The sequence below is a fragment of the Archocentrus centrarchus genome, assembly GCF_007364275.1.
Source record: "Archocentrus centrarchus isolate MPI-CPG fArcCen1 chromosome 18 unlocalized genomic scaffold, fArcCen1 scaffold_23_ctg1, whole genome shotgun sequence".
NCBI classification, from domain to species: domain Eukaryota; kingdom Metazoa; phylum Chordata; class Actinopteri; order Cichliformes; family Cichlidae; genus Archocentrus; species Archocentrus centrarchus.
In genome coordinates, this window is record NW_022060145.1 from 1720426 (window position 1) to 1743793 (window position 23368).

At 39.7% G+C, this 23368-nt stretch overlaps 1 protein-coding gene across 1 annotated transcript in view; it reads right to left on the reverse strand.

Moving 5' to 3' along the window:
• nrxn2b (neurexin 2b) overlaps positions 1-23368 on the reverse strand; it is a 639543-nt gene that overhangs the window by 402776 nt on the left and 213399 nt on the right. The window contains exon 5 of the mRNA XM_030722576.1: positions 3088-3389. Coding sequence (XP_030578436.1) covers positions 3088-3389 — 302 coding nt within the window. The remainder of the gene's footprint in view (positions 1-3087; positions 3390-23368) is intronic.

Here is a 23368-nt window from a genome sequence, read left to right on the forward strand (position 1 = left end):
GAATAGTCCAATGTAAATCTAGAGCTCTTCAACATTAAGAGTGCTTGTTAAGTCAATTACAAAGACCCACTGGGGATTCAGTCTGGACTGTCAGCTAATGGATACTGCCTGGACAACATGATGTGGGTGGTTAGCTTTTATACATTAATGTTTTTTTTTAGATGAGGCTGGCTTGGCATAGCAGAAGAAAACTCTTAATATGATTCATTACTGAATATTTTTAAGACAAATCTAAATATGGAACAAGATTTCTCCAATGAGTTATAGAAACAAAAGGTTTACAGTTTTCTCCTACATGTATCCACTACACTAGACATGCCTCATAGTTTTAAGCAACGTTGTAATTGTAATATGTCAGTTTGGATTAAAGTGATATAACTTTAGATAAAGTTGCCCCAAAAGTTTCTCAGTTTAAGTTCCATTTAAGCCTCCATACTCAATAAAGACAGCTATATTAAATATATTTTATGAGGGTATCCTGATTGCCTAAGACTGAATCTTTTTTTTTCTATCAACATAAAAGAGTATTCTAGACATAATGTATAGAGTTGTGGTCAGAGGTTTACATACACTCATCATGGGAGTGAATGTCATGGTAATCTTGGTCTTTTAATGATCTAATGAATGATTGTACAGCATACATCTCTAATGACATTAAAAAACAGGAATTGGGTGCACATATTTGAATCTATTTTGGAATTAATCGCTAATCCACACAGGCTCAAATATATACATACAACCCCACTAATATTTGGTTAAATGTCCCTTAGCAAGGTCATTTATCTTGGTTGGTTTCCTGGCACAGACCTGACTTTTACACAAATTTTCAATAGGCTTGAGGTTGGGGCTTTGGGAAGGCTATTCCAGAAGCGTAATGTTAGTCTGCTTTATGCAGTACAAAACCAGTTTTGACATGTGCTTGGGATCACTGTGCTGTTGGAACACCGAACTGTGTCCAAGTTTCAACTTTCTACCTGTTGACTTGAGATAAATTTGAAGAATTTCTGGGTTGTCCTCCTTCTTTGTTATTCTTTGTGCAACATACCAGTACCACTGGCAGCCCCAGGGCATGATGCTAAAGTACCACCACACACAGGTGGTAGAGTTTTCATAGGTTTGATAGAAATGATGATAGAAATGATGATCTTGGAATCTGCAGATCTCCAAGAGACCTTCCCAACTTGTGTAACTCTGCAATTACCCTTATATAGTCACTAAATCCCTTTGGACTTGGTCAATCCAATAAGTGAAATCAAACAAATCCTGAGAAAGGATTTGAAGAAACTATTACAGCTGCTAAAATTCATTGTAGAACCTTCAGCACCACTTATTAAAAGATTTAAGTCAATGTATGTATATAATTGAGCCTGTATGTATACTTTTGACCCTGTGTGGATTAGAGAAAATCCAAAATAATTTCAAACTTGTGCACCCAATACTGTACCTTATTATTAAAGTGATTAAAGATGCATTCCACCTTGGAAAAGCGATAGTTCAATTCATTAAAAGCCCCAAATTACCAAGACTTTCATGCCTATGATGAGTGTGTGTAAGCTTCTGACCACAACCGTTTATAACTAGACACATAGAGATACAGACAGACAATAATACTATCACAGTTTGATGTCATGTCATGTGTTATATATTTACCTAATGATCACTATGGTGCAGTTAGTGGTAGGTGGATTGGGTCATGGTGTAAATTTTTAAACTCGTGTTGGCTTCCCAAAATTATTCCACTAGTCTCACTCTGCCGATTACACATAGTTCTGCAGCTTCACATATTTGACACCAACTGTGTATGTGTGTGTTTCTGAGATTGTGTGTAAGTGCTTCTGAGTGTGTGATCCTTTGCCCTTATCTTAAGGCAAGTACAGTATATGATACAGTATAGTATAAACATACATTATAAAAGAGCAGCTCTAAAAATCTCAGACTATATCAGCATCTAATTTACTGCATTGAAATGTGTGAGAATATCACTGCAATATGACAAAAAATGCAGAGTGTGGTTAGCATAAATTTTCTCCCTATAATTTAACAGCACTTAGTCCACATTAAGAACCACTTTGCTGTGATGCGTTTTGTGTACCAAGAAGTTCTCCACTGTCCAAAAGTACAGGGGGGTTTGATACTATTGGCTGCTTTTCTCAACTTTCTACAGATGTTTTTGCAGACAAACATAAAGGAGCTGATGCACCATCTTCGTGTTAATGTATTCAGACTAGGCTTTTTTGCATTCCAGGCTGCTTACAATGCCCATTATTAGTTCTGACAAGCCATTTATTCCAATTACAATTCCTCCCAAAAATGTGAAGAAGTAAGCACGGCAGGTGTAAGTGAAATTGATTGTGTGGTGGTATCTGCACCTGCCAATTGATGACTTGGTGGATCCAGAGGGTCCAGTATTCAGAGAGTCCACTGTACAGTAGATGCATGTCCCTAGTGTTTTGAATGGCATGGAAGAAGCTAGCATACACAGGCGCACAATATTTCACACAGATTCCACAGAAATCTGTGCTCTTTTGTTTTCCATTAGCTACCATTAAAGGTTTGTAAAGATGTGTTAGGTAATTTGTTCAGAGAGGTCTTAAGAGCATTGTCACCTTTGATAAATTAGGGTGCATTCCATTTGCGTAGCTGAGTAAATTATGTGCATACATACTAGGCAGAGCACTTCCTCTACTGGTTCATTAATAAGAACAATGTCCTAGCATAATCTTCGCATGCTTTTCTTTGATTTGGTTATGATATATGCTAACTATAATGTCAACTACTGTCTCATATTTTTGATATCTTTTGCCTTTGCATGACATGAAGGTGAGATGGATCTTAATTTGGTTCAACTGTGAAACCAAGAAAGGGGGGGGGGGGGTCCTCCTGTTCAACTTGAGCCTGAAAAAAAAGAAACTTCTGTTATGACAGAGAGGAAGGAAAACAAAGAAGAAAGGAGAAAAGTGAGCGAAACACTCACTGTATTCTCCGTATGCTGAGAGAAAAACAATGATTCAGTCAAAGGTAGTGTGTGTGGCAAAAAGATGCACAATCCTTACTGCTGCGGCCCTGGATGATGCAGACAATGTTTACCTGGCGCAGGTTGCGGGTGACGCGCACGTCATGCCAGGCGTTGTCATTGAACTTGCCGTTGACAGGCTCCACCAGAGCCTCGAAGGCCCCTGAGCCCAGGTTGATGACCAGCCAAACAGCGCCGCTCTTCAAGGAAAGATTCACGTAGTCAGCCGACTTGCCGGTGTGCAGCATGAGCCCGTTGCGTTGCAGCGTTCGGAAGGAAAGTGTGATCTCGTCGGTGCTGCTCTGGATGGGTGTCATAGACAGGTCGTAGCAGAAGAACTCGTTGCCCTTGAAGGTGGCTACTGATTCTTCCTTGCCTGGAAGAAAATGAAGGAGGAAAAGGGATGCAGGTCTGTAAATAAATGGAAATTATTGTTTATTTTGAGATGTAACTGATTAGATGAGGTTACTGAATTTGGTAAAACAGCGACAGCTGTTGTCACTCTTATACCCTCAACAAATGTTTTAAACACGGAAACTTTGCGGATCAAAAACAATATTTGTTCTGCTTATAAACTGAATTACAAAAACAAATAACTTCAGTGCAGAGCGATGCGTCCGCACTACAATACAGCGCTATGACAGCATCTTGTGTAAAATAGAACTCCTTTCATCAGAGCAAAGACAAACAGCTGGGTTAGAATTAGATACAAAGATGCTTTTGAATTACCGCAAAACAGAGAAACATGAAAGCAGAGACTAGACAAAGTGAAAGTGAAGAGCATCTTTAAAAAAAAAAGCCAAGGAGAGAGGAAGGAGAAAAAAAAAATAAAAAGGTGTTGACAATTTTGCTAACGCCTGCCAGTCTGTCTGTAGCACATGGCCTCCTTCCACTACGCTGAGCTTTATTCACACACTACCAGTCAAAACAGACAGTTTGTACAATGGACATATGTCAAACAGCAGCCTAACAGCAGCCAGGGAGGACACTGTGTGCATCTGTCAAGAAATGAACAAACACCTGCAGCTGTCACAACAGGAAAAATGCAGCAAGAACACTGTGAACAGTGACACCTTAGTCACATGAGTCATAATGTGGACACTGAAGCCACCGAGCAGGAGATAAAGTAACATCTGGTTCTCTGTACTGTTTCTTCTGATGCACAGTCTTACTTACTCCTTATACATTTTACTGAAACACTTTCTGTCACCCCAAATTTCTCCTCTATAGAGTGATGCCCTAATTTCATGGCTGGATCAACAGTCATTTTAATTTAGACAATAACAAAAAAATTCAGTTGCTTACTGAAAAAAAAAGCTAGAAACATACAGCTTCACCAATAACAGCGAGATCTCAAGTTTAAAATAACTCCTCCTCACTTCCTCACTTACACAAATCAACTGGTTTTCTGACATGAACTCTGATCTGAAGTGACACTCTACTTCCTGTGTTCATTTGCCCTTCCAGACTTCTGTTTCCCTGGGGAGGCCAGTCTGAAGAATCAGCCTCAAGTAATGAGGTTTAGGTAGAGAGAGAGAGGGCAAACTCAAACTGCCAAGAGGACCCTGTATGGGTGGATCATCAAATCTAGTTTATCCTGAAGTTCCATTACAGGCAAAAAAAAAAAAAAAAATCACTTCAAGACCTTGGTGCATTTCCCTGAGGAGAGGGCTCGGGCTGGCCAGAAGGGGTAGTCTATTGGCAGACAGATTGAAAGGCAAATCTTACGAGCAAATGAGTTTGCCACACGAGCAGGTGAGAGAGGAAAAGTGTGTGGTGGGGCGGGCGGGGGAATAATAGCGTGTCCATTTGATGCTCAAGTGTGCAGTATCACCAGTGTCAGGTTGCGTACATAAGAAAAAGCGTATTACATCATTTCATCAGGAATAAGTGATGCATGGCTGATACAAGTAAAGGAAAGAAATCTCTGGAGAGGTTGAAAGAGTGTCGTATTAAGTGACATACTAACAGCTATACTTCTGGAACACTAAAGAAGATGATAGCGCTCGCTTTGAGACAAACATAGCCACATACTGTAATATGGGTGGATGCACTCACATAAAAGAAAACATTTCAGGGGTGACAAAAAAAAAAAAAAAAAAGAGGAAGTGAGGGACAAATAACATCCAGACAGAGACAGCTACTTAAAAGAGCATTTTGGCTGAAATCGAAATTTAGAGCAATCTCAACTGAAGTGTGAATTGTCATAAAAAAAAAAAAAAAAGAATCAAGGAGGAGAGGAAGAGATGGAGGGGACAAATGACATACAAAAGAAAATCCCCCAAGAGCAGCATCCTAGCGGTGCCTGTGTTGCTGATGTAGGAGGAACAAAAGCGTAGCAAATGGACCACGGCAACCATTTTCAATTATGTACTAAGTTGGACCACCTCCCATAGTATGGGCTGTTAACGGTAAGCAACAAACAGCTTTGCGAGTGCTTCCATGAGCTCAGTGAGACTGAGCCACATGCAATGCAGAGACACAAGCAGCAAGCAAAAAAAACTTTCTTTTGTTTATGTCTGTTTAATGAACAGAAGGCTGAGAGGAGGAGATAAGGCTGGAGAGTGACAGGAGAGGACAAATGGGTGGGTGGATTTTCATTGTAACACCAGACAGTTTTGGTCATGATGCCAACAATGCCCTTCAACAAATTATATAAAGGTTAACACAGTCATATGATTTTCGTATATGACTTTAGAGCCAGAAGTAGAAAAAGAAAAAAAAGGAAAACAACAACATCATTAGCAAGTCAGTAACACACTGCAGTGCTATCAGGAATACACTGATCCTTCTCATGTTAGTAAGTAAGCTTAAGTCATTTCCTGTATCCTTTGTGTACTCTAGGTGATCTTCCTACACACTGCAGAGCACTGCAAAAGCTCTCCTCCCAGTTCCCAGGAGTGACAAGATTGCTTCAACCTAGGCACAAAATCTAATATAAAGAACGACTCTTCTCTGAGACCACTCCAGCTCCTGTGAATATGAGCTTGTTCCTATACATCTGTTTTTCATTTTACATCTACATCTCTATCTCATCCTCCTGTTCCCATGGCAGCACTCTTGTGCACATACACACTTGAAGTATGCGCTCTTCACTCAGATCAAATCTTTTCCAGTAAACCCCAAGAGCAGACTGTAGCCAGAGGAAAGAGGAGAGACACACAAGCATGCAGAAGAGACTAAAGTGCTGTCAAGGTCTCAATTAACCTCACAGAAGCCCAGACTACATTACAGAAAATGACTCGTTTGAAATTTAGCCACCTGTAATAACAGCTTTATTATCAATTAAACTTCGAGTTCCTGTGATATTTGATTTAATAACATGTGTTAAATATACCTTTGGTGCTGTTTTTTTTTTGTAGGGGCCAACATGATACACTTTTTCTATCTACGCAGAGCATTTTATCATACAATTGCTCCATGAATAAGCAGATGCAATGAGGCAAGCTGGTGTGTATTATCTGTCCTTATGCACAAACGCAACTTCAGTGCTCTTTTATATTGTTTGGACTTCACGGTGCTTTTGTCCAGTGGCTGTCCAATGGAAAGAAGTACCTCTTGAAGCTTGGTGGTTTCAGACATTAAATGATGCTAATATAGAAGATGTTTAAAGTCAATTCAAACTCAAACTTGCTACAAATACTTTGTTTATAAGTGCAGAACCCTTCCAGTTGTTAAAGTGCTGCTCTCTAGCTTCTCAGTATCACGCCACCTAGTTTTTCCAAGCCCTCCTGATCCAACTTACAACACTAATAAATTAACTTTTTTCCCCTTATAACTTTACACCTCACAGGAAATGGGTAAGCTAACCTCAGCCTCCACTGCCACCTCTGTTACAATCAAACCACCAGCAACAGCTAAGGACTTTGCTGCAGACATTGTGGCAAGAAGTTTGTCCTCGGCGATATGTTGCCTTCAGCATTGCTGAGGGCGTGCTTTACCTCTCTGAGCTAAACAGCGAAGAGGAACGGAGGAAGACGATGGAATTCCAGCCAGAGAAGAGTCAATGGCATTGACTTGGACGTCACACACTTTAACCCACACGCCCACATTCAGTCTTGACAATGCAGCTACTATGTCACTTGAGTGCAAGAAACTATGAGCATCAGGGTATGAGTAAATGCATGTGCTACCAAGACTGCCTGCCTTACCAATGTGTTTCATAATTTTTTTCTATGCTGAAAAACAGAGCATCCTAAACTGTGATAAAATGTCATCCACAAATACAAATACGATCTGTGTTTGTCAATGCTGCCCCAAAAGCACCATTTTAGGCTAATCATTGCTGGGTATTACAGCAATAAAAGCACAGAGCAGCATGTGTTTTTAAATTGGATTCAGCTCAGACTGGGAGAGAGCAGGTGATGAGCTGCATGACTAGCTCCAGCCAAACTTGTGGTGCATTAGTCAACGCATAATGAACCTTAACATACTCCTTTTTTGGCCGATTGGATTACATATCGGAAGCGATTGGGTAGTTTTAGGGGAATTAGCAAGAGAGAATGGAATAAGACGAGACAAAGTGTTTGCGTACATGCGCATGCGAAACCATACAAAATCTCGATGACCGCACGCTGGCAAATCTGCTCGTCACATCACATTGCCTCACTGTTCTCGCACAGACATACACACCACGTGCATATAAAGTCACCCTCTATTAGTTTTCGATGAGTGCCATCCACCCCGCAGAGAGAGCATCCGACAGCTTTGGAGAAACGATTCAGCAGCGAGATGAGAGAGAGCAGTGGGAAATGTAAGGGGCATATGAAAGCTTTGATGCTGCTTCATGAATCCAATAGGCCTGCTGGGTCCACAGACAGCGGCTAGTCTCCTGTGCTAGCTGCGAGGCAGACAAGGCCTGTGAAGTGCTGAAGAAAACGTTTGTTTGGTTATTAAACATTTGGCCAGATTTAAATAACTTGCTTATGCTCAAATGCTTGTGAAATCCGCACCTCATAAACAAACAGACATATGAGCACACCAACTCCCAAGGCGGCGATAAAGAACTAGTGCATACACAATATGCCTCTTATACCCATAGCTGTTTGTGAAGCACTGCACAAAGTAAAAGTGACACTTTTAGAGGACTAAAACAAAGATAGCGAGATAGTAAAGAATGCAATGACAGGCAGAAGCCAAGACAATGCAGATTTTGAAAAGTTCCAGGGTCAGAAGGTCAGGTGCAGTGAAACTGCTAACGCAGGTTTGATTGATTGTGTTAATCTCTGTGACCCCCTACATGCTTTAGGCTTCAGTCTTTATGGATTTTTAGCTCCTTTGTCTTCCTCACACTTTCACTTTAACTGTCAGCTGTACTTACATAAAATTAGTCGTGTTCTAAGCTCAGACAAAAGGTAATGAATAATTGTCCTTGTCTAAGACCACTTTTCTAGAACCAGCTCTATACCATGTCCATCATAGGACAACAAAAACAGTCAGCGGAAAGGCATGCATTTCTGGTTAATTATGGCTCTATATTTGCATATTCTCTCTTTTTTTTTTCCAGAATGTGGTATTGAGGATTTTATTGATGTTCTGCCAAAAAAAAAAAAAAAATCAGCTGTGAAAACAAAAAATTTCACATATTGTCACACTCTTAAAATAACGACTTAAGCCATTATTTTTAATCAAAGTTTTTTGTTTTTTGTTTTTTGCCTAAATCATCATATTTTCAATGTTTGGTTCAGTTTTTTGTCTTTTCTGAAAAAACCTGAAAAAAGGCCATTATTTTAAGAGGGCAGCAAATGTAGGCTTTAAAGACTGACCCCTATGCCAGAAGCCTGTCTCTCATATGTAGTCGTGTTATGGTCTGTGGTTACTAAGGCATATTGGCAATTTGTGGATGCAGTTATAGATCTCTCTAGTCTCTTGCTGAGGCTGAAATACTGGGACATTGTTCCCTCCACCAATCCTTTCTCTACTTTCTCTGCACAGATAGTGTATGTATCGATCCATGAACTGATTGCAATCCTGTAATGAAGGGGCTATAATTTGCTGTCTTTGCAGCCTATTGGCTGCAGGCCAAAGTTCTTTGTTTGGTTCTTCCCTTCCCACAAGATGCTCATTGAGCCATAGTGAATGTGCTATTATGTCATTCGCAGTGTTCCTTTTGCTCAGATGGATGCTGCTAAAAGAGCACGAGTGTCATTATTGAACTGTGTGCGCGAAGGTAATAAAAAGAAAACAAAAAAGCATTTAAGTTATTCTTAGCTTTTGTGTTTACCTCTTGAGCTTTACAAACACAAAATATTTATCCAGCTGTCAATGGTAGTGCCTCAAAATTGGTGGAGATAACATAGAGGTAGAACTTAGAGATAGTATGTACTGTATTTATTTAGGCTTATATCAGAGGCTGTGGTGAGAATGCCTTCAGAAAAGTTATAGACAATATATCTCAAAATAAAACTGGCTAAATGAAAGACACCCCCCAAAAATGTAATTATTCACATTGTGGATATTTGTTATGTTTTGTATTTTCAAATTTACTTGCATAATGTGCCCCGTTTTTTTTTTTTTCTTTTTGCTTTTATGTCCATAAGATGTTCAAAGAATTAATTCATTTGTTCAGCCCATGATTTTACACGCAGGAGAACATAGTGGTCAGTACACATTGTCATAGCCTTTGGCATTAAAAACACGGCACTGATTTATTTATTTCTTTTTTTTTTTTCCCTGTGAATGAAGCTTCAGGTCACAATTTAAGAAAGCAAGGTTCACTGTAATTTAATTCCTTTATGTCATTACTTTGACAGCATTTTGAAGGGCACTGGAGGACTGTTCTAATACAATAAAGGATTATTTGCATACTAACGCTCACCTTCATTACTGGACTGGTACTGTAAGTTGGGTCAGAACTGTCTGTTAAGCAGTAAGATGGCTTCAATCTTTTTGCCTGCCTCACTCACTGTCACTGCTCCAAGTTTTTATTGAACCTTTCATGAGACAGTTTTACCTGCCCTTTATTTCTCACCCTCTTGTTCTTGATGCTAATTGGAGATAGAGAAAATAATGGAGATACAATGGTTGCCTTTAACTGTCTGTCACCTTGGAAACAAACAGTTTTGTAACTAAAATATTAGCCACTGTGGCAGCAAGCTCAAGACACAACTCCATGTCTTTCTCTCCCTCTCTGATTTGCACCTTTTCTTCTTGTTGCATATTCATTTTGCCACTGTGGATATGTGGCAGGTGACCATTATCACAGCGGAGAGCTGTTCAGGCTCGGGACTCAAAATGGACAGAAAGAAAATGTCATGTAAACTGACACTAACAACAGGCCTGTGTGGTCCTGAATGGCAGGGCTCTTAGCCAACAGGGAGATGGGCTAAGGGGCCTGCAAGACTGGCTAAGTGTATAATAAGCCCTATTAACTGGAGCCAGAAAATACACTCAACTTGAGCAGCCTCAGCCCCCTTATTGTCATGTTCCACTAACTGCACAGTTTGTGAAATATATGCTCATTTGTCACCAGTGGCTTGGTGTCTGTGCATTCAAAAACAAAACAAAACAAAAAAATTGCCCCTACTTTTTCTGTAAAATGAAATGCTTTTGGTTTTGCTGTGTTTTCCAAAATATTGCTGTGCTTTTGTTTTCTGACATGTGGGTTTGTTTTGCACCTCAGTGCACCGTACAGCTGCCATCAGGCTGACAATGGGCTGTCCACATACTTTTGCCCAGCCAAATGAGATTCATAGGCATCCCCCTTTCTTTTTTTTTTCTTTCTTTTTCTTCTTCCAACAGCTCCACTGAGCACTGGTTAAACTCAGGTACTTGACTGTACATTAAAAGACAGGTCAACAAGTATTACATATTTCAAGTTACTCTTGGGGAAAAATACTTTAGTTTTATTAATATATAAGCTGACTGCCTAAAGACAAACATACATCAACTTTAATGAACTGCACTGTGGCATATTATCTCACAAATTACTGTCGATAAAGGAGAGAGTAAATGAAAAACAATGTGGTGTTCATTTGGAATGGTGCCTGGTGTTGTTTTATGTGGGTTCTTTTAATTGTAGGAGAATCCTTGGCAAATTGCCTGAAAAATTATTCATTGTTAATTGCTTTACTTAATATGTTAATACCATCACCAGCAGCAGAGAGAGTGAAACAGTTTAGGATGTGTGTGCCCACCATTATATTAAAGTGAAAGCATGCTGGCTGGTAGTTTTCCTTTGCAAAATTACTCTACATTTTTTCAGTACACAGCTTTGTATTGTAGTATTTTTGTTTTTGTAAAGTAACAGTACTTTGACTGGAGTACAGTTGTTGTTTTTTTATGTCTACTGTATATATAAGGGAGGAAGACGGTTCGCTTTGAACCTATGTTCATGCTAGAAAATATAAATTAGGAGAAAGGACTGGTAAAGGGTAAGAATGACAGCTTAGGGGAGAAAAGACACACAAAAAAAACCAACCTTAGTTTAGGGTCAAATTACAGTAAATGCCAGTGTTGAGAGAAGCAATAAGTAATGTCAGCATGTTGAAGCATAATGCATTCAGTCAACTGAGAAACAGTTTTAATGAGCGAAACTTGTTGCTAAAGGCGCTTGACCTCTTGATCCCTGTATCGCAAAGATGCTGTAACTGCCCAGAGGAGCTGGGAGACGCCACTTTTTGCAGACAAACACAGACTTTGCTATAAGACAAGGAAAGTAGGACTTGACAATGTGTACCTGACAAACTGCTAAACAATTCCAAACAAATGTTGCCAACATCTAACAAAGCCTTTTCACATGTTATTACCCATCCTGTCCATTGTTGTTTTCTGCCATGCTATGATGCAGGTTAAATAGATTTTTTGCAAAAAAAAAAAATGTGTTATTGTCCTAAAAATCTATTCAATTAAATTCAAATCAGTTGAATTTTATTTATATAGCGCCAAATCACAACAAACAGTTGCCTCAAGGCGCTTTAAATTGTAAGGTATAGACCCTACAATAAGAAAACTCAACAATCAAAACGACCCCCTATGAGCAGCACTTGGTGACAGTGGGAAGGAAAAACTCCCTTTTAACAGGAAGAAACCTCCAGCAGAACCAGGCTCAGGGAGGGGCAGTCATCTGTGGTATATTAATTCATTTATTTCCTATTAGAGTATTATTTTGAGAGTTTTGATTTTATATTTATTATGGTCATTGATACAAGTGTTTATTTAATGCAATAATATCCCTGTTTTATACAGGCTGGGATGTTGAGATTCAATGGAAATGCCACACTTACAGTAATCCTACTTATATTTCATATTCTGCAAACATTAAGTGAATTATGTTTGCATCATCCAAGGAATGTTTGTATGTTCAGTATCACAGACAGCTGAGACTTGCTTGAGTCTCGAGGTCCTGCTGGCCTCCCAAGTTCATTTGTGCTTTGTAAGGATGGGCCTCACTTTAGATGAGGTCACACAAAATACTGAACTAACAACTGAATTGTCATTTATAAAACCTCTATTAACACACTCACAATCAACTAGTGTATAAATGTGCATCTAAATACTTTGTTAATCATTTACCTAGACTTTCTAAATGATACCATGAACATCAGCAGCTCCTAAAACGTTTTCGTGTTGGATGTAATCATTTAGATCAAATAGTTACGTGCCTATTAAGCAATACTAAACAGTTATATCATGTTTATAAATGACATATGAAAGAGGATTAATGTGTTATAAATGATGAATTAAGTATTAACTAATACTTTACTAATGCTTAAGCATGTGTAGATATTGGGGTGGGAGTGACAGAGTCCTAGGCGGCAGCAGACTCATGTGCCTCAGGAGACCTGCATAGTAGCCACAGGGTAAGTGATAGAGAGCTGAAGCCAACAGGCATCTGTCATGCGTCAAATAAAGCAGAGTGGATGAGAGACCCTTAGCAATCCAAAGGTAATGGTAGCTGCAGGCAGCAGTTAGTAATCCTTCCAGAGATTCACCTACAGAAACCTTACCAGTTTTTCTTCCTCTAGATCTTGTTGACGTAAGGCTCCCTCTTTTAGTCATTTTGGTTCAAATTAAACAAAAAAAACCAGCAAGTGAGTTCGACATTTTAGGGAGGAGCAAAAACACACAATACAAAGAAAAGAAAAAAAAACAGCGCTTCATAACTATAAGTGTAAGAATATGACTGTTTTATCATTCTTATTCTGTTTTAATAATGACCATGAGCTAAACTTGTGTATTTAGATAAAAACAGGCAGCTGGAGAGACAGAATGGAGGACTATGTGGGTTTCTCTGATACCCTAACAAAGCTACTGAGACAAGGTTTCTCATTTAGATGCCAGTTAAGAAATCAGTAAACTGGAGAAGGTCAACCTTAACCTCATTAATTAAGAGACTACAAACACAGTCACTGTTAATTTGGTTTGGGCTCTAACTGAGTGTGTTTGTTTGTATATGAATACTGCCTCTGCAAGCATAGAACTCTTTCAGCCTAGCCTGCAGCAAGGCTCCAGATTGTTAGACCAGAGTAATCACTCTGAAATGTTACCAGCCCAATGGGATTTCTCCCAATCCTCATGATTATCATTCTGCCCTTGGTTGCTCCCCCACTTCATTTCAGGTAGACGAACTCATCCTGCCCCACTGGCTGAATGGCTTTCTATAAAAACAAACATGATCAAATTCAGACGTTATAAGCTGGTAAATTCTTTGTTCCTTTGATTTTTTTTTTCTTCTTTCTACTTGTCATCTTTACCGCAAGGCAGAAAAACCTCAGTTTGTCCTGCAGTGCCTGTGTACAGTCCATCAGGCTAAGCTTAAACAAAGAAATGAAAAGGTTTTAAATTAAGTAGAGTGATGATTCACCAAAGGTTTTTGCAATAGAGCTAGAATTGGTCTGAAATACATAACAATCTATAGATCTAAATGTACACATACAGTATACAAACATGTACATGTTTGTATATCTCCACCACTGGGTTAATGGATTTCAATTGAATATTTAACCAGAAGTCATGTTTTCATTTTTAGTGCTACTGAGGATTAATATGTGTCACTAAAGCAGTCGCAATGATGTATAGACGGAAGGCACCTAAATGCAGTCATACATACCCAAATGTAAACCTACACTCAAACCCATAAACTTGCATCAGTGCTCATGCACATATAGGCATACACAACATGCACAGCTCTTCTTAATCAACAAATGAGTTGTGTTGTTAGTTGACGCTACAGTGGATATTGACAGTGAACTAGCAGTATGGGTGATAGGCTGTTTGTCTAATAACCAAGGCTGCATTTCAATTTCACAACTCACTGAACAGCCTGTTTAGCCGCACAAGACTGATATGACACTAGACTAAGCAATAGGCTCCATTTGTGTGTGTCTGTACTGCTGCTCAGGATGATAATGGAAAAAAAAAAAAGTCACACATTAACCTCACGGTCTACACTGATGACTTCAGCTGTTTGAACCAACCTTGAAACAGGTTGAACATAGAGCGACTTTAAGATGAACACACACTTGCAAACACAGAAATGAGCCGAAAAAAAAAAAAAAAATCTACCCCCTGCTCAGTCCCAAGAGGGCCCCATTATATTAGTGGAGCTTGAAAGTGACTTTCCCTTTATACTTCTCCCTTTAGGCCTAGCTTGTGTCACACGCACACAGACAGCACTCTATGTCTGGTCTAATTAAAGACTCTAATTCACTGCCTCCCTCTGCCCCTGTTTCTGCATTGCCTCCTGTCTGTCTTCTCTGTCTCGGTGTGTTTGTTTTTTAATCTCTTTCAGTCATACAAGCAGTCGATGTTTGCCTTTAATTTTCAAAACCAAAAAAAAAAAGAAAAATGTGTGACATCACAGGGAATATTAGCTCAGATCCCACCAGTTCCTGCATGTTCTCCCCCTGTTGCATTGTCCTCCCCTTACAGGACGATGCAAAATCTATCACTGGAGTTTAGATGATGGACAAACTACAGTTACACCATTGTTTGATACAGAATTTAATGTTGTGCCTACTATCTGTCATACAAACTACAGTCGCACTTTCTACTGTATGCCAGAACACTATCTCTCTCTGCATAACTGCACCACTGTGTCTGGATGTCTCTCCCCCTCCCTTTCTTCTCCTCAGTGGTCATCATTTGCCTTGGATGTAAGGACACACAATTTCTCTGAAGGCAGAGAGTTAATTAGACATCAGGCCATATCTGTCCCACTCCTCCCCTGTCTCTCCCCGACTATCTATATGCTCAGAAGAGTATTGCTGCTTCAGTGAAGCCACACAAACACTTCCTTGGCACAGTGATGTGTGCAGTCACTGAGCGAAAGTGTGTAGGTCTTTTATGATGTGTGTTGTGTGCTGTGTATGTATTTCCACAGGCCTGTGGATACTTAGAGACGCTGCTGAGTTTCTTTCGTAGCTTACAGTCTGCGAATAGAAGCCTTTTTTTTTGTCCAAGTTTGTTCTGCACTGACAGCTATGCTGCACGTTCTGTTTTTAATAATAATTGTAATGTGATTTCAGCCTCATCACAACCTTGTCAAATGTATGAGACACGACTCCACCAGAGGTGGCAAAAGTACTGACATTCTGTACTTAAGTAGAAGTACAAGTACTTATGTTAAAAAATACTTTAGTAAAAGTCGAAGTACTAGTTCAACTTCTCTACTTAAGTAAAAGTAAAAAAGTACAGGCTCTGAAATGTACTCAAAGTAAGAAAGTAAAAGTAGTTCTTTGGAGGATGTTTCTACAAGCTATTTTTGTGTAAAACTAACCGAACCTCATTATATATTATTGTAATAATATAAAATAATATTACATGAGAATACAAACGTTATTCCAATCTAAATTTTAATCCTAATGAATGCACTCAGCTTGAATCTGTTATGTAGGACACAAACTGTTAAAGGGAATTTAAACACAGCTCTGTTCTCTGTGTCCTCCATAGTAGAGGGTGACTGTGCCTCCACCTAAACACCAACATGAGGATACTCAGGGGTTACAGTGGGATTCAGAAGCTGGAGGAACCCTAAGATCAGCTGTAGTGGCTCTGCATGGGGAGAAGAATCACAACTTTCTATTGTGAGCTGCAGTAAATGATGTTGGTGTGCAGGCTGTGATCAGCTGACCTGCTGCTGCTGCTCTGAGGTTTACTGCTCTGTGTGGATGAACTGAACTCACAAAGATGTAACCCAGTATTTCACAGCTCTCTGAGCTGATCTCCATCCCCTACACTGACAGCATACAGGCTGTAGAAATGTTGGATTCAGTGAATGAATCTCAGCATCAGCAGCTTTGATTCAAACTCATCTCTGCTGCACTGATGTAACCTGTAACTCTGACCATGAACACAGTCTCTGTGCACCAACACAGAGCTTTACTGTAAATACAGTACAACAAGCTAACCTAAACTGCAGTATTTTCATAGAATCTTTGAATTACACGTCAGCATACTTCAGTTTATTTTCCAGTCCTTACCTTTAATTCTAACCTCTCTTCTTCCTCTCCTGTCCTCTTTCTCCATCTCTGAGTGAACTTCTCTCTCTTTGCTCTCCCTAAAATACAGCAGCTCTTCTTTTAGCTAGCTGTGTAACAAACTGCACACACTTTGTGTGTTTGCTGATATTTGTTGAGCATTTAGAAACGTTGCATTTACCTGCCACACGTTACTCCCTTCATGCTCGCTCCTCTTCAGTAGCGCTAGCTAAGCTGTTTATGTGCCGCAGCGCAACTTACGGACTCGGTCCGGCCCGCTGTAACCCCTGCTTATAGCGCTATAAACCTTATCTCCCGCAGCAGGACCTGGAAAAAGTTATTCATGCTTTTATTACTTCCCGCCTGGACTACTGTAATTCTCTGTACTTTGGCATAGATCAATCATCTGTGCGCCGCCTGCAGGTAGTCCAGAATGCGGCAGCTCGTCTTTTAACCGGTTTAAAAAAAGCATGAACACATTACCCCAGTCCTGTCATCCCTTCACTGGCTCCCTGTCCGTTTTAGAATCGATTTTAAGATTTTATTGCTTACTTTTAAAGCCTTAAACGGACTGGCACCTTTGTATCTGTCTGAGCTGCTTCACTGTCACACCCCTGTAAGAGCTCTGAGGTCATCGAACCAGCTGCTCTTACAGAGGCCTAAAACTAGACTAAAACAGAGAGGTGATCGAGCTTTTGCAGCAGCAGCACCAAAGCTATGGTACGATCTACCTCTCCATATCCGCACAGCTCAGACGATACACACATTTAAATCTCTATTAAAAACACATTTCTTTTCCTTGGCATTTGGCTGCAGTGCTACCTCCTTTTAGATGATTGTTTTATGGTATTTTATGGTACTTGTTTTAAACGTTTTAATTTTTAATTTTCTTATGTTATTTATTGTTCTCAATGTTTTTATTTATTTATTTTTATTTTATTATTTTATTTATTTATTTATATATTTTTATTTTTATTTAGTATAGTCCTTGGGGTTACAGATCTTGTACAGCACTTTGGTCAACGTCGTTGTTTTACATGTGCTTTATAAATAAACTTGACTTGACTTAACTTGACTATAAATGATACATTAATTATATGGGTTTGCGTATTTAATCCCTTTGTACGAGATAAGCCCCGATGATGGAGGATACGCCAGTACGATTGTCTCTTATGTGTTATTATTCCTCCGTTTAGGCTCAGATCGTTTGATGTTTGACGGCGCACTGACCGGAAATGCAAACTTCTCTCTGACGTGTTAAAAAGTAACGAGTCTGTTTGAAAATGTAAGAAGTAGAAAGTACAGATACTTGTGTAAAAATGTAGGGAGTAAAAGTAAAAAGTAGTCAGAAAAATAAATACTTAAGTAAAGTACAGATACCTGAAAAATCTACTTAAGTACAGTAACGAAGTATTTGTACTTCGTTACTTCCCACCTCTGGACTCCACTATGACTCCTGTGCCAGTGTCACAACCCTTAATGCTGGATCCATCTGAAGTGTTCTCTGATGCTCAGTTGGGTAACCCTGAATAGAGAATTAATAAGATAATGTATGTTTGACACCACAGGGTTTATTGTCACCTCTGCAACTATTGTTCACAGGTCAGAGTCAGTGAAAGACCATTGCTGTGGAATATGCAAAAGTTAATATCAAGAAACAAAAAGAAGTCCATTTGCTGTTTTTCAAGCTCCAGACACTACTATGACCTGGATGACTGAGAACCTACAGATATATTGCCTTGCACCCTTCAATTGGTGTGGGAGTATGAAAGGGAATCAAGGAAGTTAGCGGACTACAGGAACCACCTTTGTTTCAACTCAAGATGCAGACAATGCAGACCGGTTCCCAAGAGTTTGTGCCTTGGGTCCACAGTAAAAGGACACAGAGCTGAACAAATCCTATGGAGACCACAGAACCACCTTTTGAGTGAAGGATCCCGAAGATCCACATAGAAGGTTTTACCGCCATAGTTTCAGTTTATGTTTTTCATTTTGAATTATGCATATATTTTTGTGCCATTAGGACATTTGCTTACAATGCTGTCCTGGGCTTCCTCCCCAGGCATCTCAACCCCCATTCACACCTTTGTCCCGGTGACCTCAATAGGTCACATGAAACAATGGAGCAAAGTCCCAAATTGGTTTCACCTGAAACCACTGATTGTAATGACCCACACCTCCTTTCACACCTTGGCGCATGTGATCATGCACAATTGAACAATAGTGGGTCACAACCACCTCCAGGGGACTACGCCCGCTGGGGTTTAAATACCTGGGTCTCTCCACCTTCTGGTTTGAGAACTGAAGAAGCCTTTTCGATGAAAGATGAAACATCTTCAAGAAACAAAAAGAAGTCCAGTCATCCTTTTTCAAGCTGCAGAGATTAATATAAAAGAAGTAAACTATCTGGACACATTTGCTACAGTTACACTCCATAACAGTGTAGATTTTTTAAGTAAGTCATTGACTATTGAACTAAACAGAAACATATAGAGTTCCTTGTCTAACTATGCCTGTATACAGTACAAATTGGCTGGTGTTTTTTTGCACATATTATACAGGCATTATTCTCTGACACAGCTTACAAAAATGAAGCACATATAGCCAAACCCAGACAAATAATAACAAATTATAATTATCTTGTTAAAAGAAGGTTTTAGGAACCTTCAATTAAAGAGTACAATTTGAAATACTGTCCATGTCTTTTACAGTTGGCCATTTAGAGTATTTTTATACTTAAAACCTCTATTGTACACTCTGTTATATGTTAATTGTACCACCAACTTACAGAACTTAACCACCCACATAATGCAAAAAAAATAAAAATAAAAATAAAATCTCTTTACTTCTGTACTTCCCACAGCAAGACACTGTACTTGTGGTAGTAGTGAGTCATGACAAATTCAAGGATGTGTGGGCATGACCGTGAAAGAAAGCACTACAGCGCGTTCTTAAATGAATAAATAAATCATACGATTACATTAGCTCTATTATTTATTGTCAGATTTTGTGACAATAAATAATAGCAATAGCACTGCCTCTTCAATAGGTTTTTCATTTATGAATGAACTAGCTCTCCACGGTCTTTCACTGGGAATTATATTTTTATTCTGCTCTGCAGCCTCAGTGATCTACACTATACTGCCAAAAGTATTTACTCATCTGCCTTCACACGCATATGAACCTGAGTGGCAGCTATAACAGCTTCAACTCTTCTGGGAAGGCTTTCCATAAGGTTTAGGAGTATGTTTATGGGAATTTTTGACCATTCTTCAGTCAAGTTCCTCCACACCAGATTCGCTTATCTATGTCTTTATGGACTGTGCTTTGTGCACTGGTGCACAGTCATAATGGATGAGGAAGGTGCCATCCCCAAACTGTTCCCACAAAGTCAGGAGCATGAAATTGTCCAAAATTCATGCTGAAGCATTAAGAATTCCTTTCACTGGAACTAAGGGGGCAAGCCCAAACCCTGAAAAACAACCCCACACCATAATCCCCCTTCCACCAAACTTTACATTTGGCACAATGCAGTCAGACAAGTACTGTTGAACTGAAATCTTGCAGTGCCCACAATGTCCCCCTGCTCAATAACAGTTTTATACTTTTATGTTCAAATTGAATAAATGTGTTTTTACTGGATTTTTGGTTAATATTTTGTCTCTCTCCATTAAAATGAAACCACCATAACAATTAGAGAATTAGATTAGATTAGAGAAGTTTCAAATTCAGCAGGGGATCAAATAATTATTTCCCCCACTATAATCTCAGAAAGATAAAAAATGTTAACAGGGAAATATACGGGAGTTGTGCTGGAATACACACAGAGAGAAGTTCATGCTTAAGCGAGAAAGATTTTTAACCTTCCATCTCCCTTTCCTCACTCCCATACAAATTTCCACTTACAACCAAACTCTCAGCATCAATATTACATAAGTGATGTCTTTATCACTGGTTTCTCACTCCCTTTGTCTCATCTCCAGCACCTTGCCTGCATCTCCAGTCATTCATATTTCATTAGTATTTTAGTACTGAGAAGCTCTCCCTCACTGTCTCTTCTCTACCCTGCTTGCACACAGCAGAAAATGATCCAAAGGAGCTGTGACACCAATAATTAAAGAGTTAGTGAAATTAGCATTGACTGGCCACCTTGTTGCTACTGAGTGCCAGCGAAGATTCTCTTTTGGCTTTGATCGCCTAAGCTTTCACTTCATTCTATTAAACTCACTGCACTGTGATTGAAGCACACACATTTCATGGTGCACCTTTACAATTAAAGGTTAGGAGAAGGGAATCACTAATGCCTTTTTGACATAATCCCTGTCTAAATACAATTACTGGTGTGTGTTTTTTTTTTTTTTTTAAATAACTTATATAGCTAAGCTTATATACGCTCATCATGTTATGGAATGGCTGTGTGGCAGGCAGAGTAGGACCCAAATGAAGGACGAGGAGGATGAGGAGTAGACTTAAACTTAGCTTTTATTAACAGGAAAAAATACGAAATATACACAGCGTTGGACTGGAGGCAGAAACACATTAACCAGGAAACTAGGAGACAACATGGGAAGACATGGAGCTAGGGAACACACAGCTTGAAAGAAGCCAAAGACGAGGACAGGACAAAGAACTCAGGAAGACACAGACAATATATAAACACGCAAGGTAATAAGGAACAGTGGAGACAGAAGGGGAGATCAGGTGACCTGACGAGACAAGGGAAGCAAAACTGAAAACAAAGTGCTGGCAAAGTAAAACAGGAAGTGAGTAAACATGGAAACACAAACATAACAAGATGGGGAGGCAGTCATACTGAGGAGCGCAGGGAAGTAAAACCAAACACTAAACACAAGGACACAGAGGGACAAAATAGACACAGGAAAACAGAAACACGGAGCTGACATGGAGAACATAAGGAAAACAGGGATTGAGTACAAGTAAAATATAATCAAAAACAGAACTCAAAACTATACTAAGAATGCCCAAGGAAATAAATAAAGAAACCAACCAGGGATTACTACAAATTCCCACAGTGCCAAAAAACATCCTTCAGTAGGAGAGATGGAAAAATATCCAGATGACATTTTATGAGTTTCGAGTGATTGACTACTTGATTCAGCAAAGGAAAAGACGCAGGCTCAAAGTGATCAAAAGCAACAGAGGCTGGTGTGTGAGCAGATGGGTCAGTGACAGGAGGGATAATATGGGACCTGATATTGGCAATCCTATCAACAAATAATTTCATTAAGTTCTCACACACTGCTTTAGACGCTACAAGAGGAGGAGGACCAGGAGGATTAAGAACAGAGTTAATAACACTTAATAAAATATGGGGTCTGTGACAGTTGTTAGACACAATCTCAGAGAAAGTACATCAAAAGACACCCAAAGTTGATATTTTTTTCCATATTCGTTCAGCTTTTCTACACACCTGTCTGAGTTCTTTGGTGGCACTATTTCAACCAAGGCTCAGTTTTAGGTTTTGGACTCCTAGTTGCATAAGGGAGACATGGAGTCAGGGATTTCTGTGCTTGTTGGATTAAACAGAGAAGGTAAAAGGTCAGTGTTCAAATGGCTGGATCTATCAAGAAGTAAAGCAGGATTACTGTTTTGATAAGAACAAGCAAAACGATCAGCAGTCCCAGAGGTAACAATACGAGATACGAGACTAATGAAAGCGAAATCTCTAAATATTACAGGCATGTGATCGGAAAAAATTAACTTCACAGATTTCAATGTCACAGAGAGGCAGGCCATGAGACAGCACAAGATCCAAAGTATGTCCACATTCATGTGTTGGGCCTTTGACTGAACAAGATTTTAAAAATCCAAAAGATTTAAAAAGTCATTAGTCAGCAGCGTTTTTAAGCAGCAGACATGAGTATTAAAATCCCCTATGACTGTCATATCTCAGCATAATTCCTGCCAAGAATTCTTGGATAAAATCCTTATTGTATTTTGGTGGTTGGTAAACCAGTGCACACAGCACCGTACTGTACAGCTAGATTTCAAATAACTGCAGTTCAAAGCTGGAATAAATATAAGCTGTTAGCTGCCGACAATTGAAGCTGTTTTTACAAACAGTGGCTAAACCTCCACACCACCAGGCAAACTGAGGTAGTGACAGCATGGAGGGACAAGTTCAGAAGATGGGTTCAACTCACCCATGTTTAGCCAATTTTCCGTCACCAGGAGAAAATCCAAGCTTTGAAGGTGAAGAAGTCATCCAGAATAAAAGTCTTATTACCTAGTGACCTAGAATTAACACGGGTCAGCCTGGCACTAGCCAGCTGAGATGCACGACCTGGCGGAAGAAGATTCTAGTGAACCTCTGCAGAGGTGGGGCAAAGGATGCCATGGAAACTTGACAGTCAGTCGCTGAGCCACAGGCACGATCCACCGATAAGCGGGTTCCAGTGACTGCCAGGAGATGCTCCATTAGGGACCCGGGGTAAGTCCGCTCAGAAGAAGGCAGGGATCAACTTTGCTGACACACCACCTCATTTCCCCCATTTTCTGTGGCATTTCCTGTTGGTAGGAAGGCAAGGTGCGCCGCGGTGAAGGCACAGTGGTATGGTCTCCAGCACAGGTGGAATATAAAATTCCTGACATCCCGGGACCAGCTGGGACAGCTCTTTAATAATGGCTCTGATATTTAGAAGGAATTGGTGGTCATAAACCAAAAGAGTAATGACATTATTGAAGAAAACCAATGTGAACAGAGCAATCATAAGCAAAACAGGTAACAGCTGATGGCAAGACATGCGCACCAGTGCCATCTTGAAAGGGTTTTTAATAGGGTAGACAAGTATTGTCCTCCTGCCAACCTCCAAACCCAGAATCATCCATCAGATTGCCAGATAGAGAGCATGTCTCCACCACTCTAGAACCCAGTGGCACTGAACTTGACACCACTGCAACTGACGCTTTGCATTGC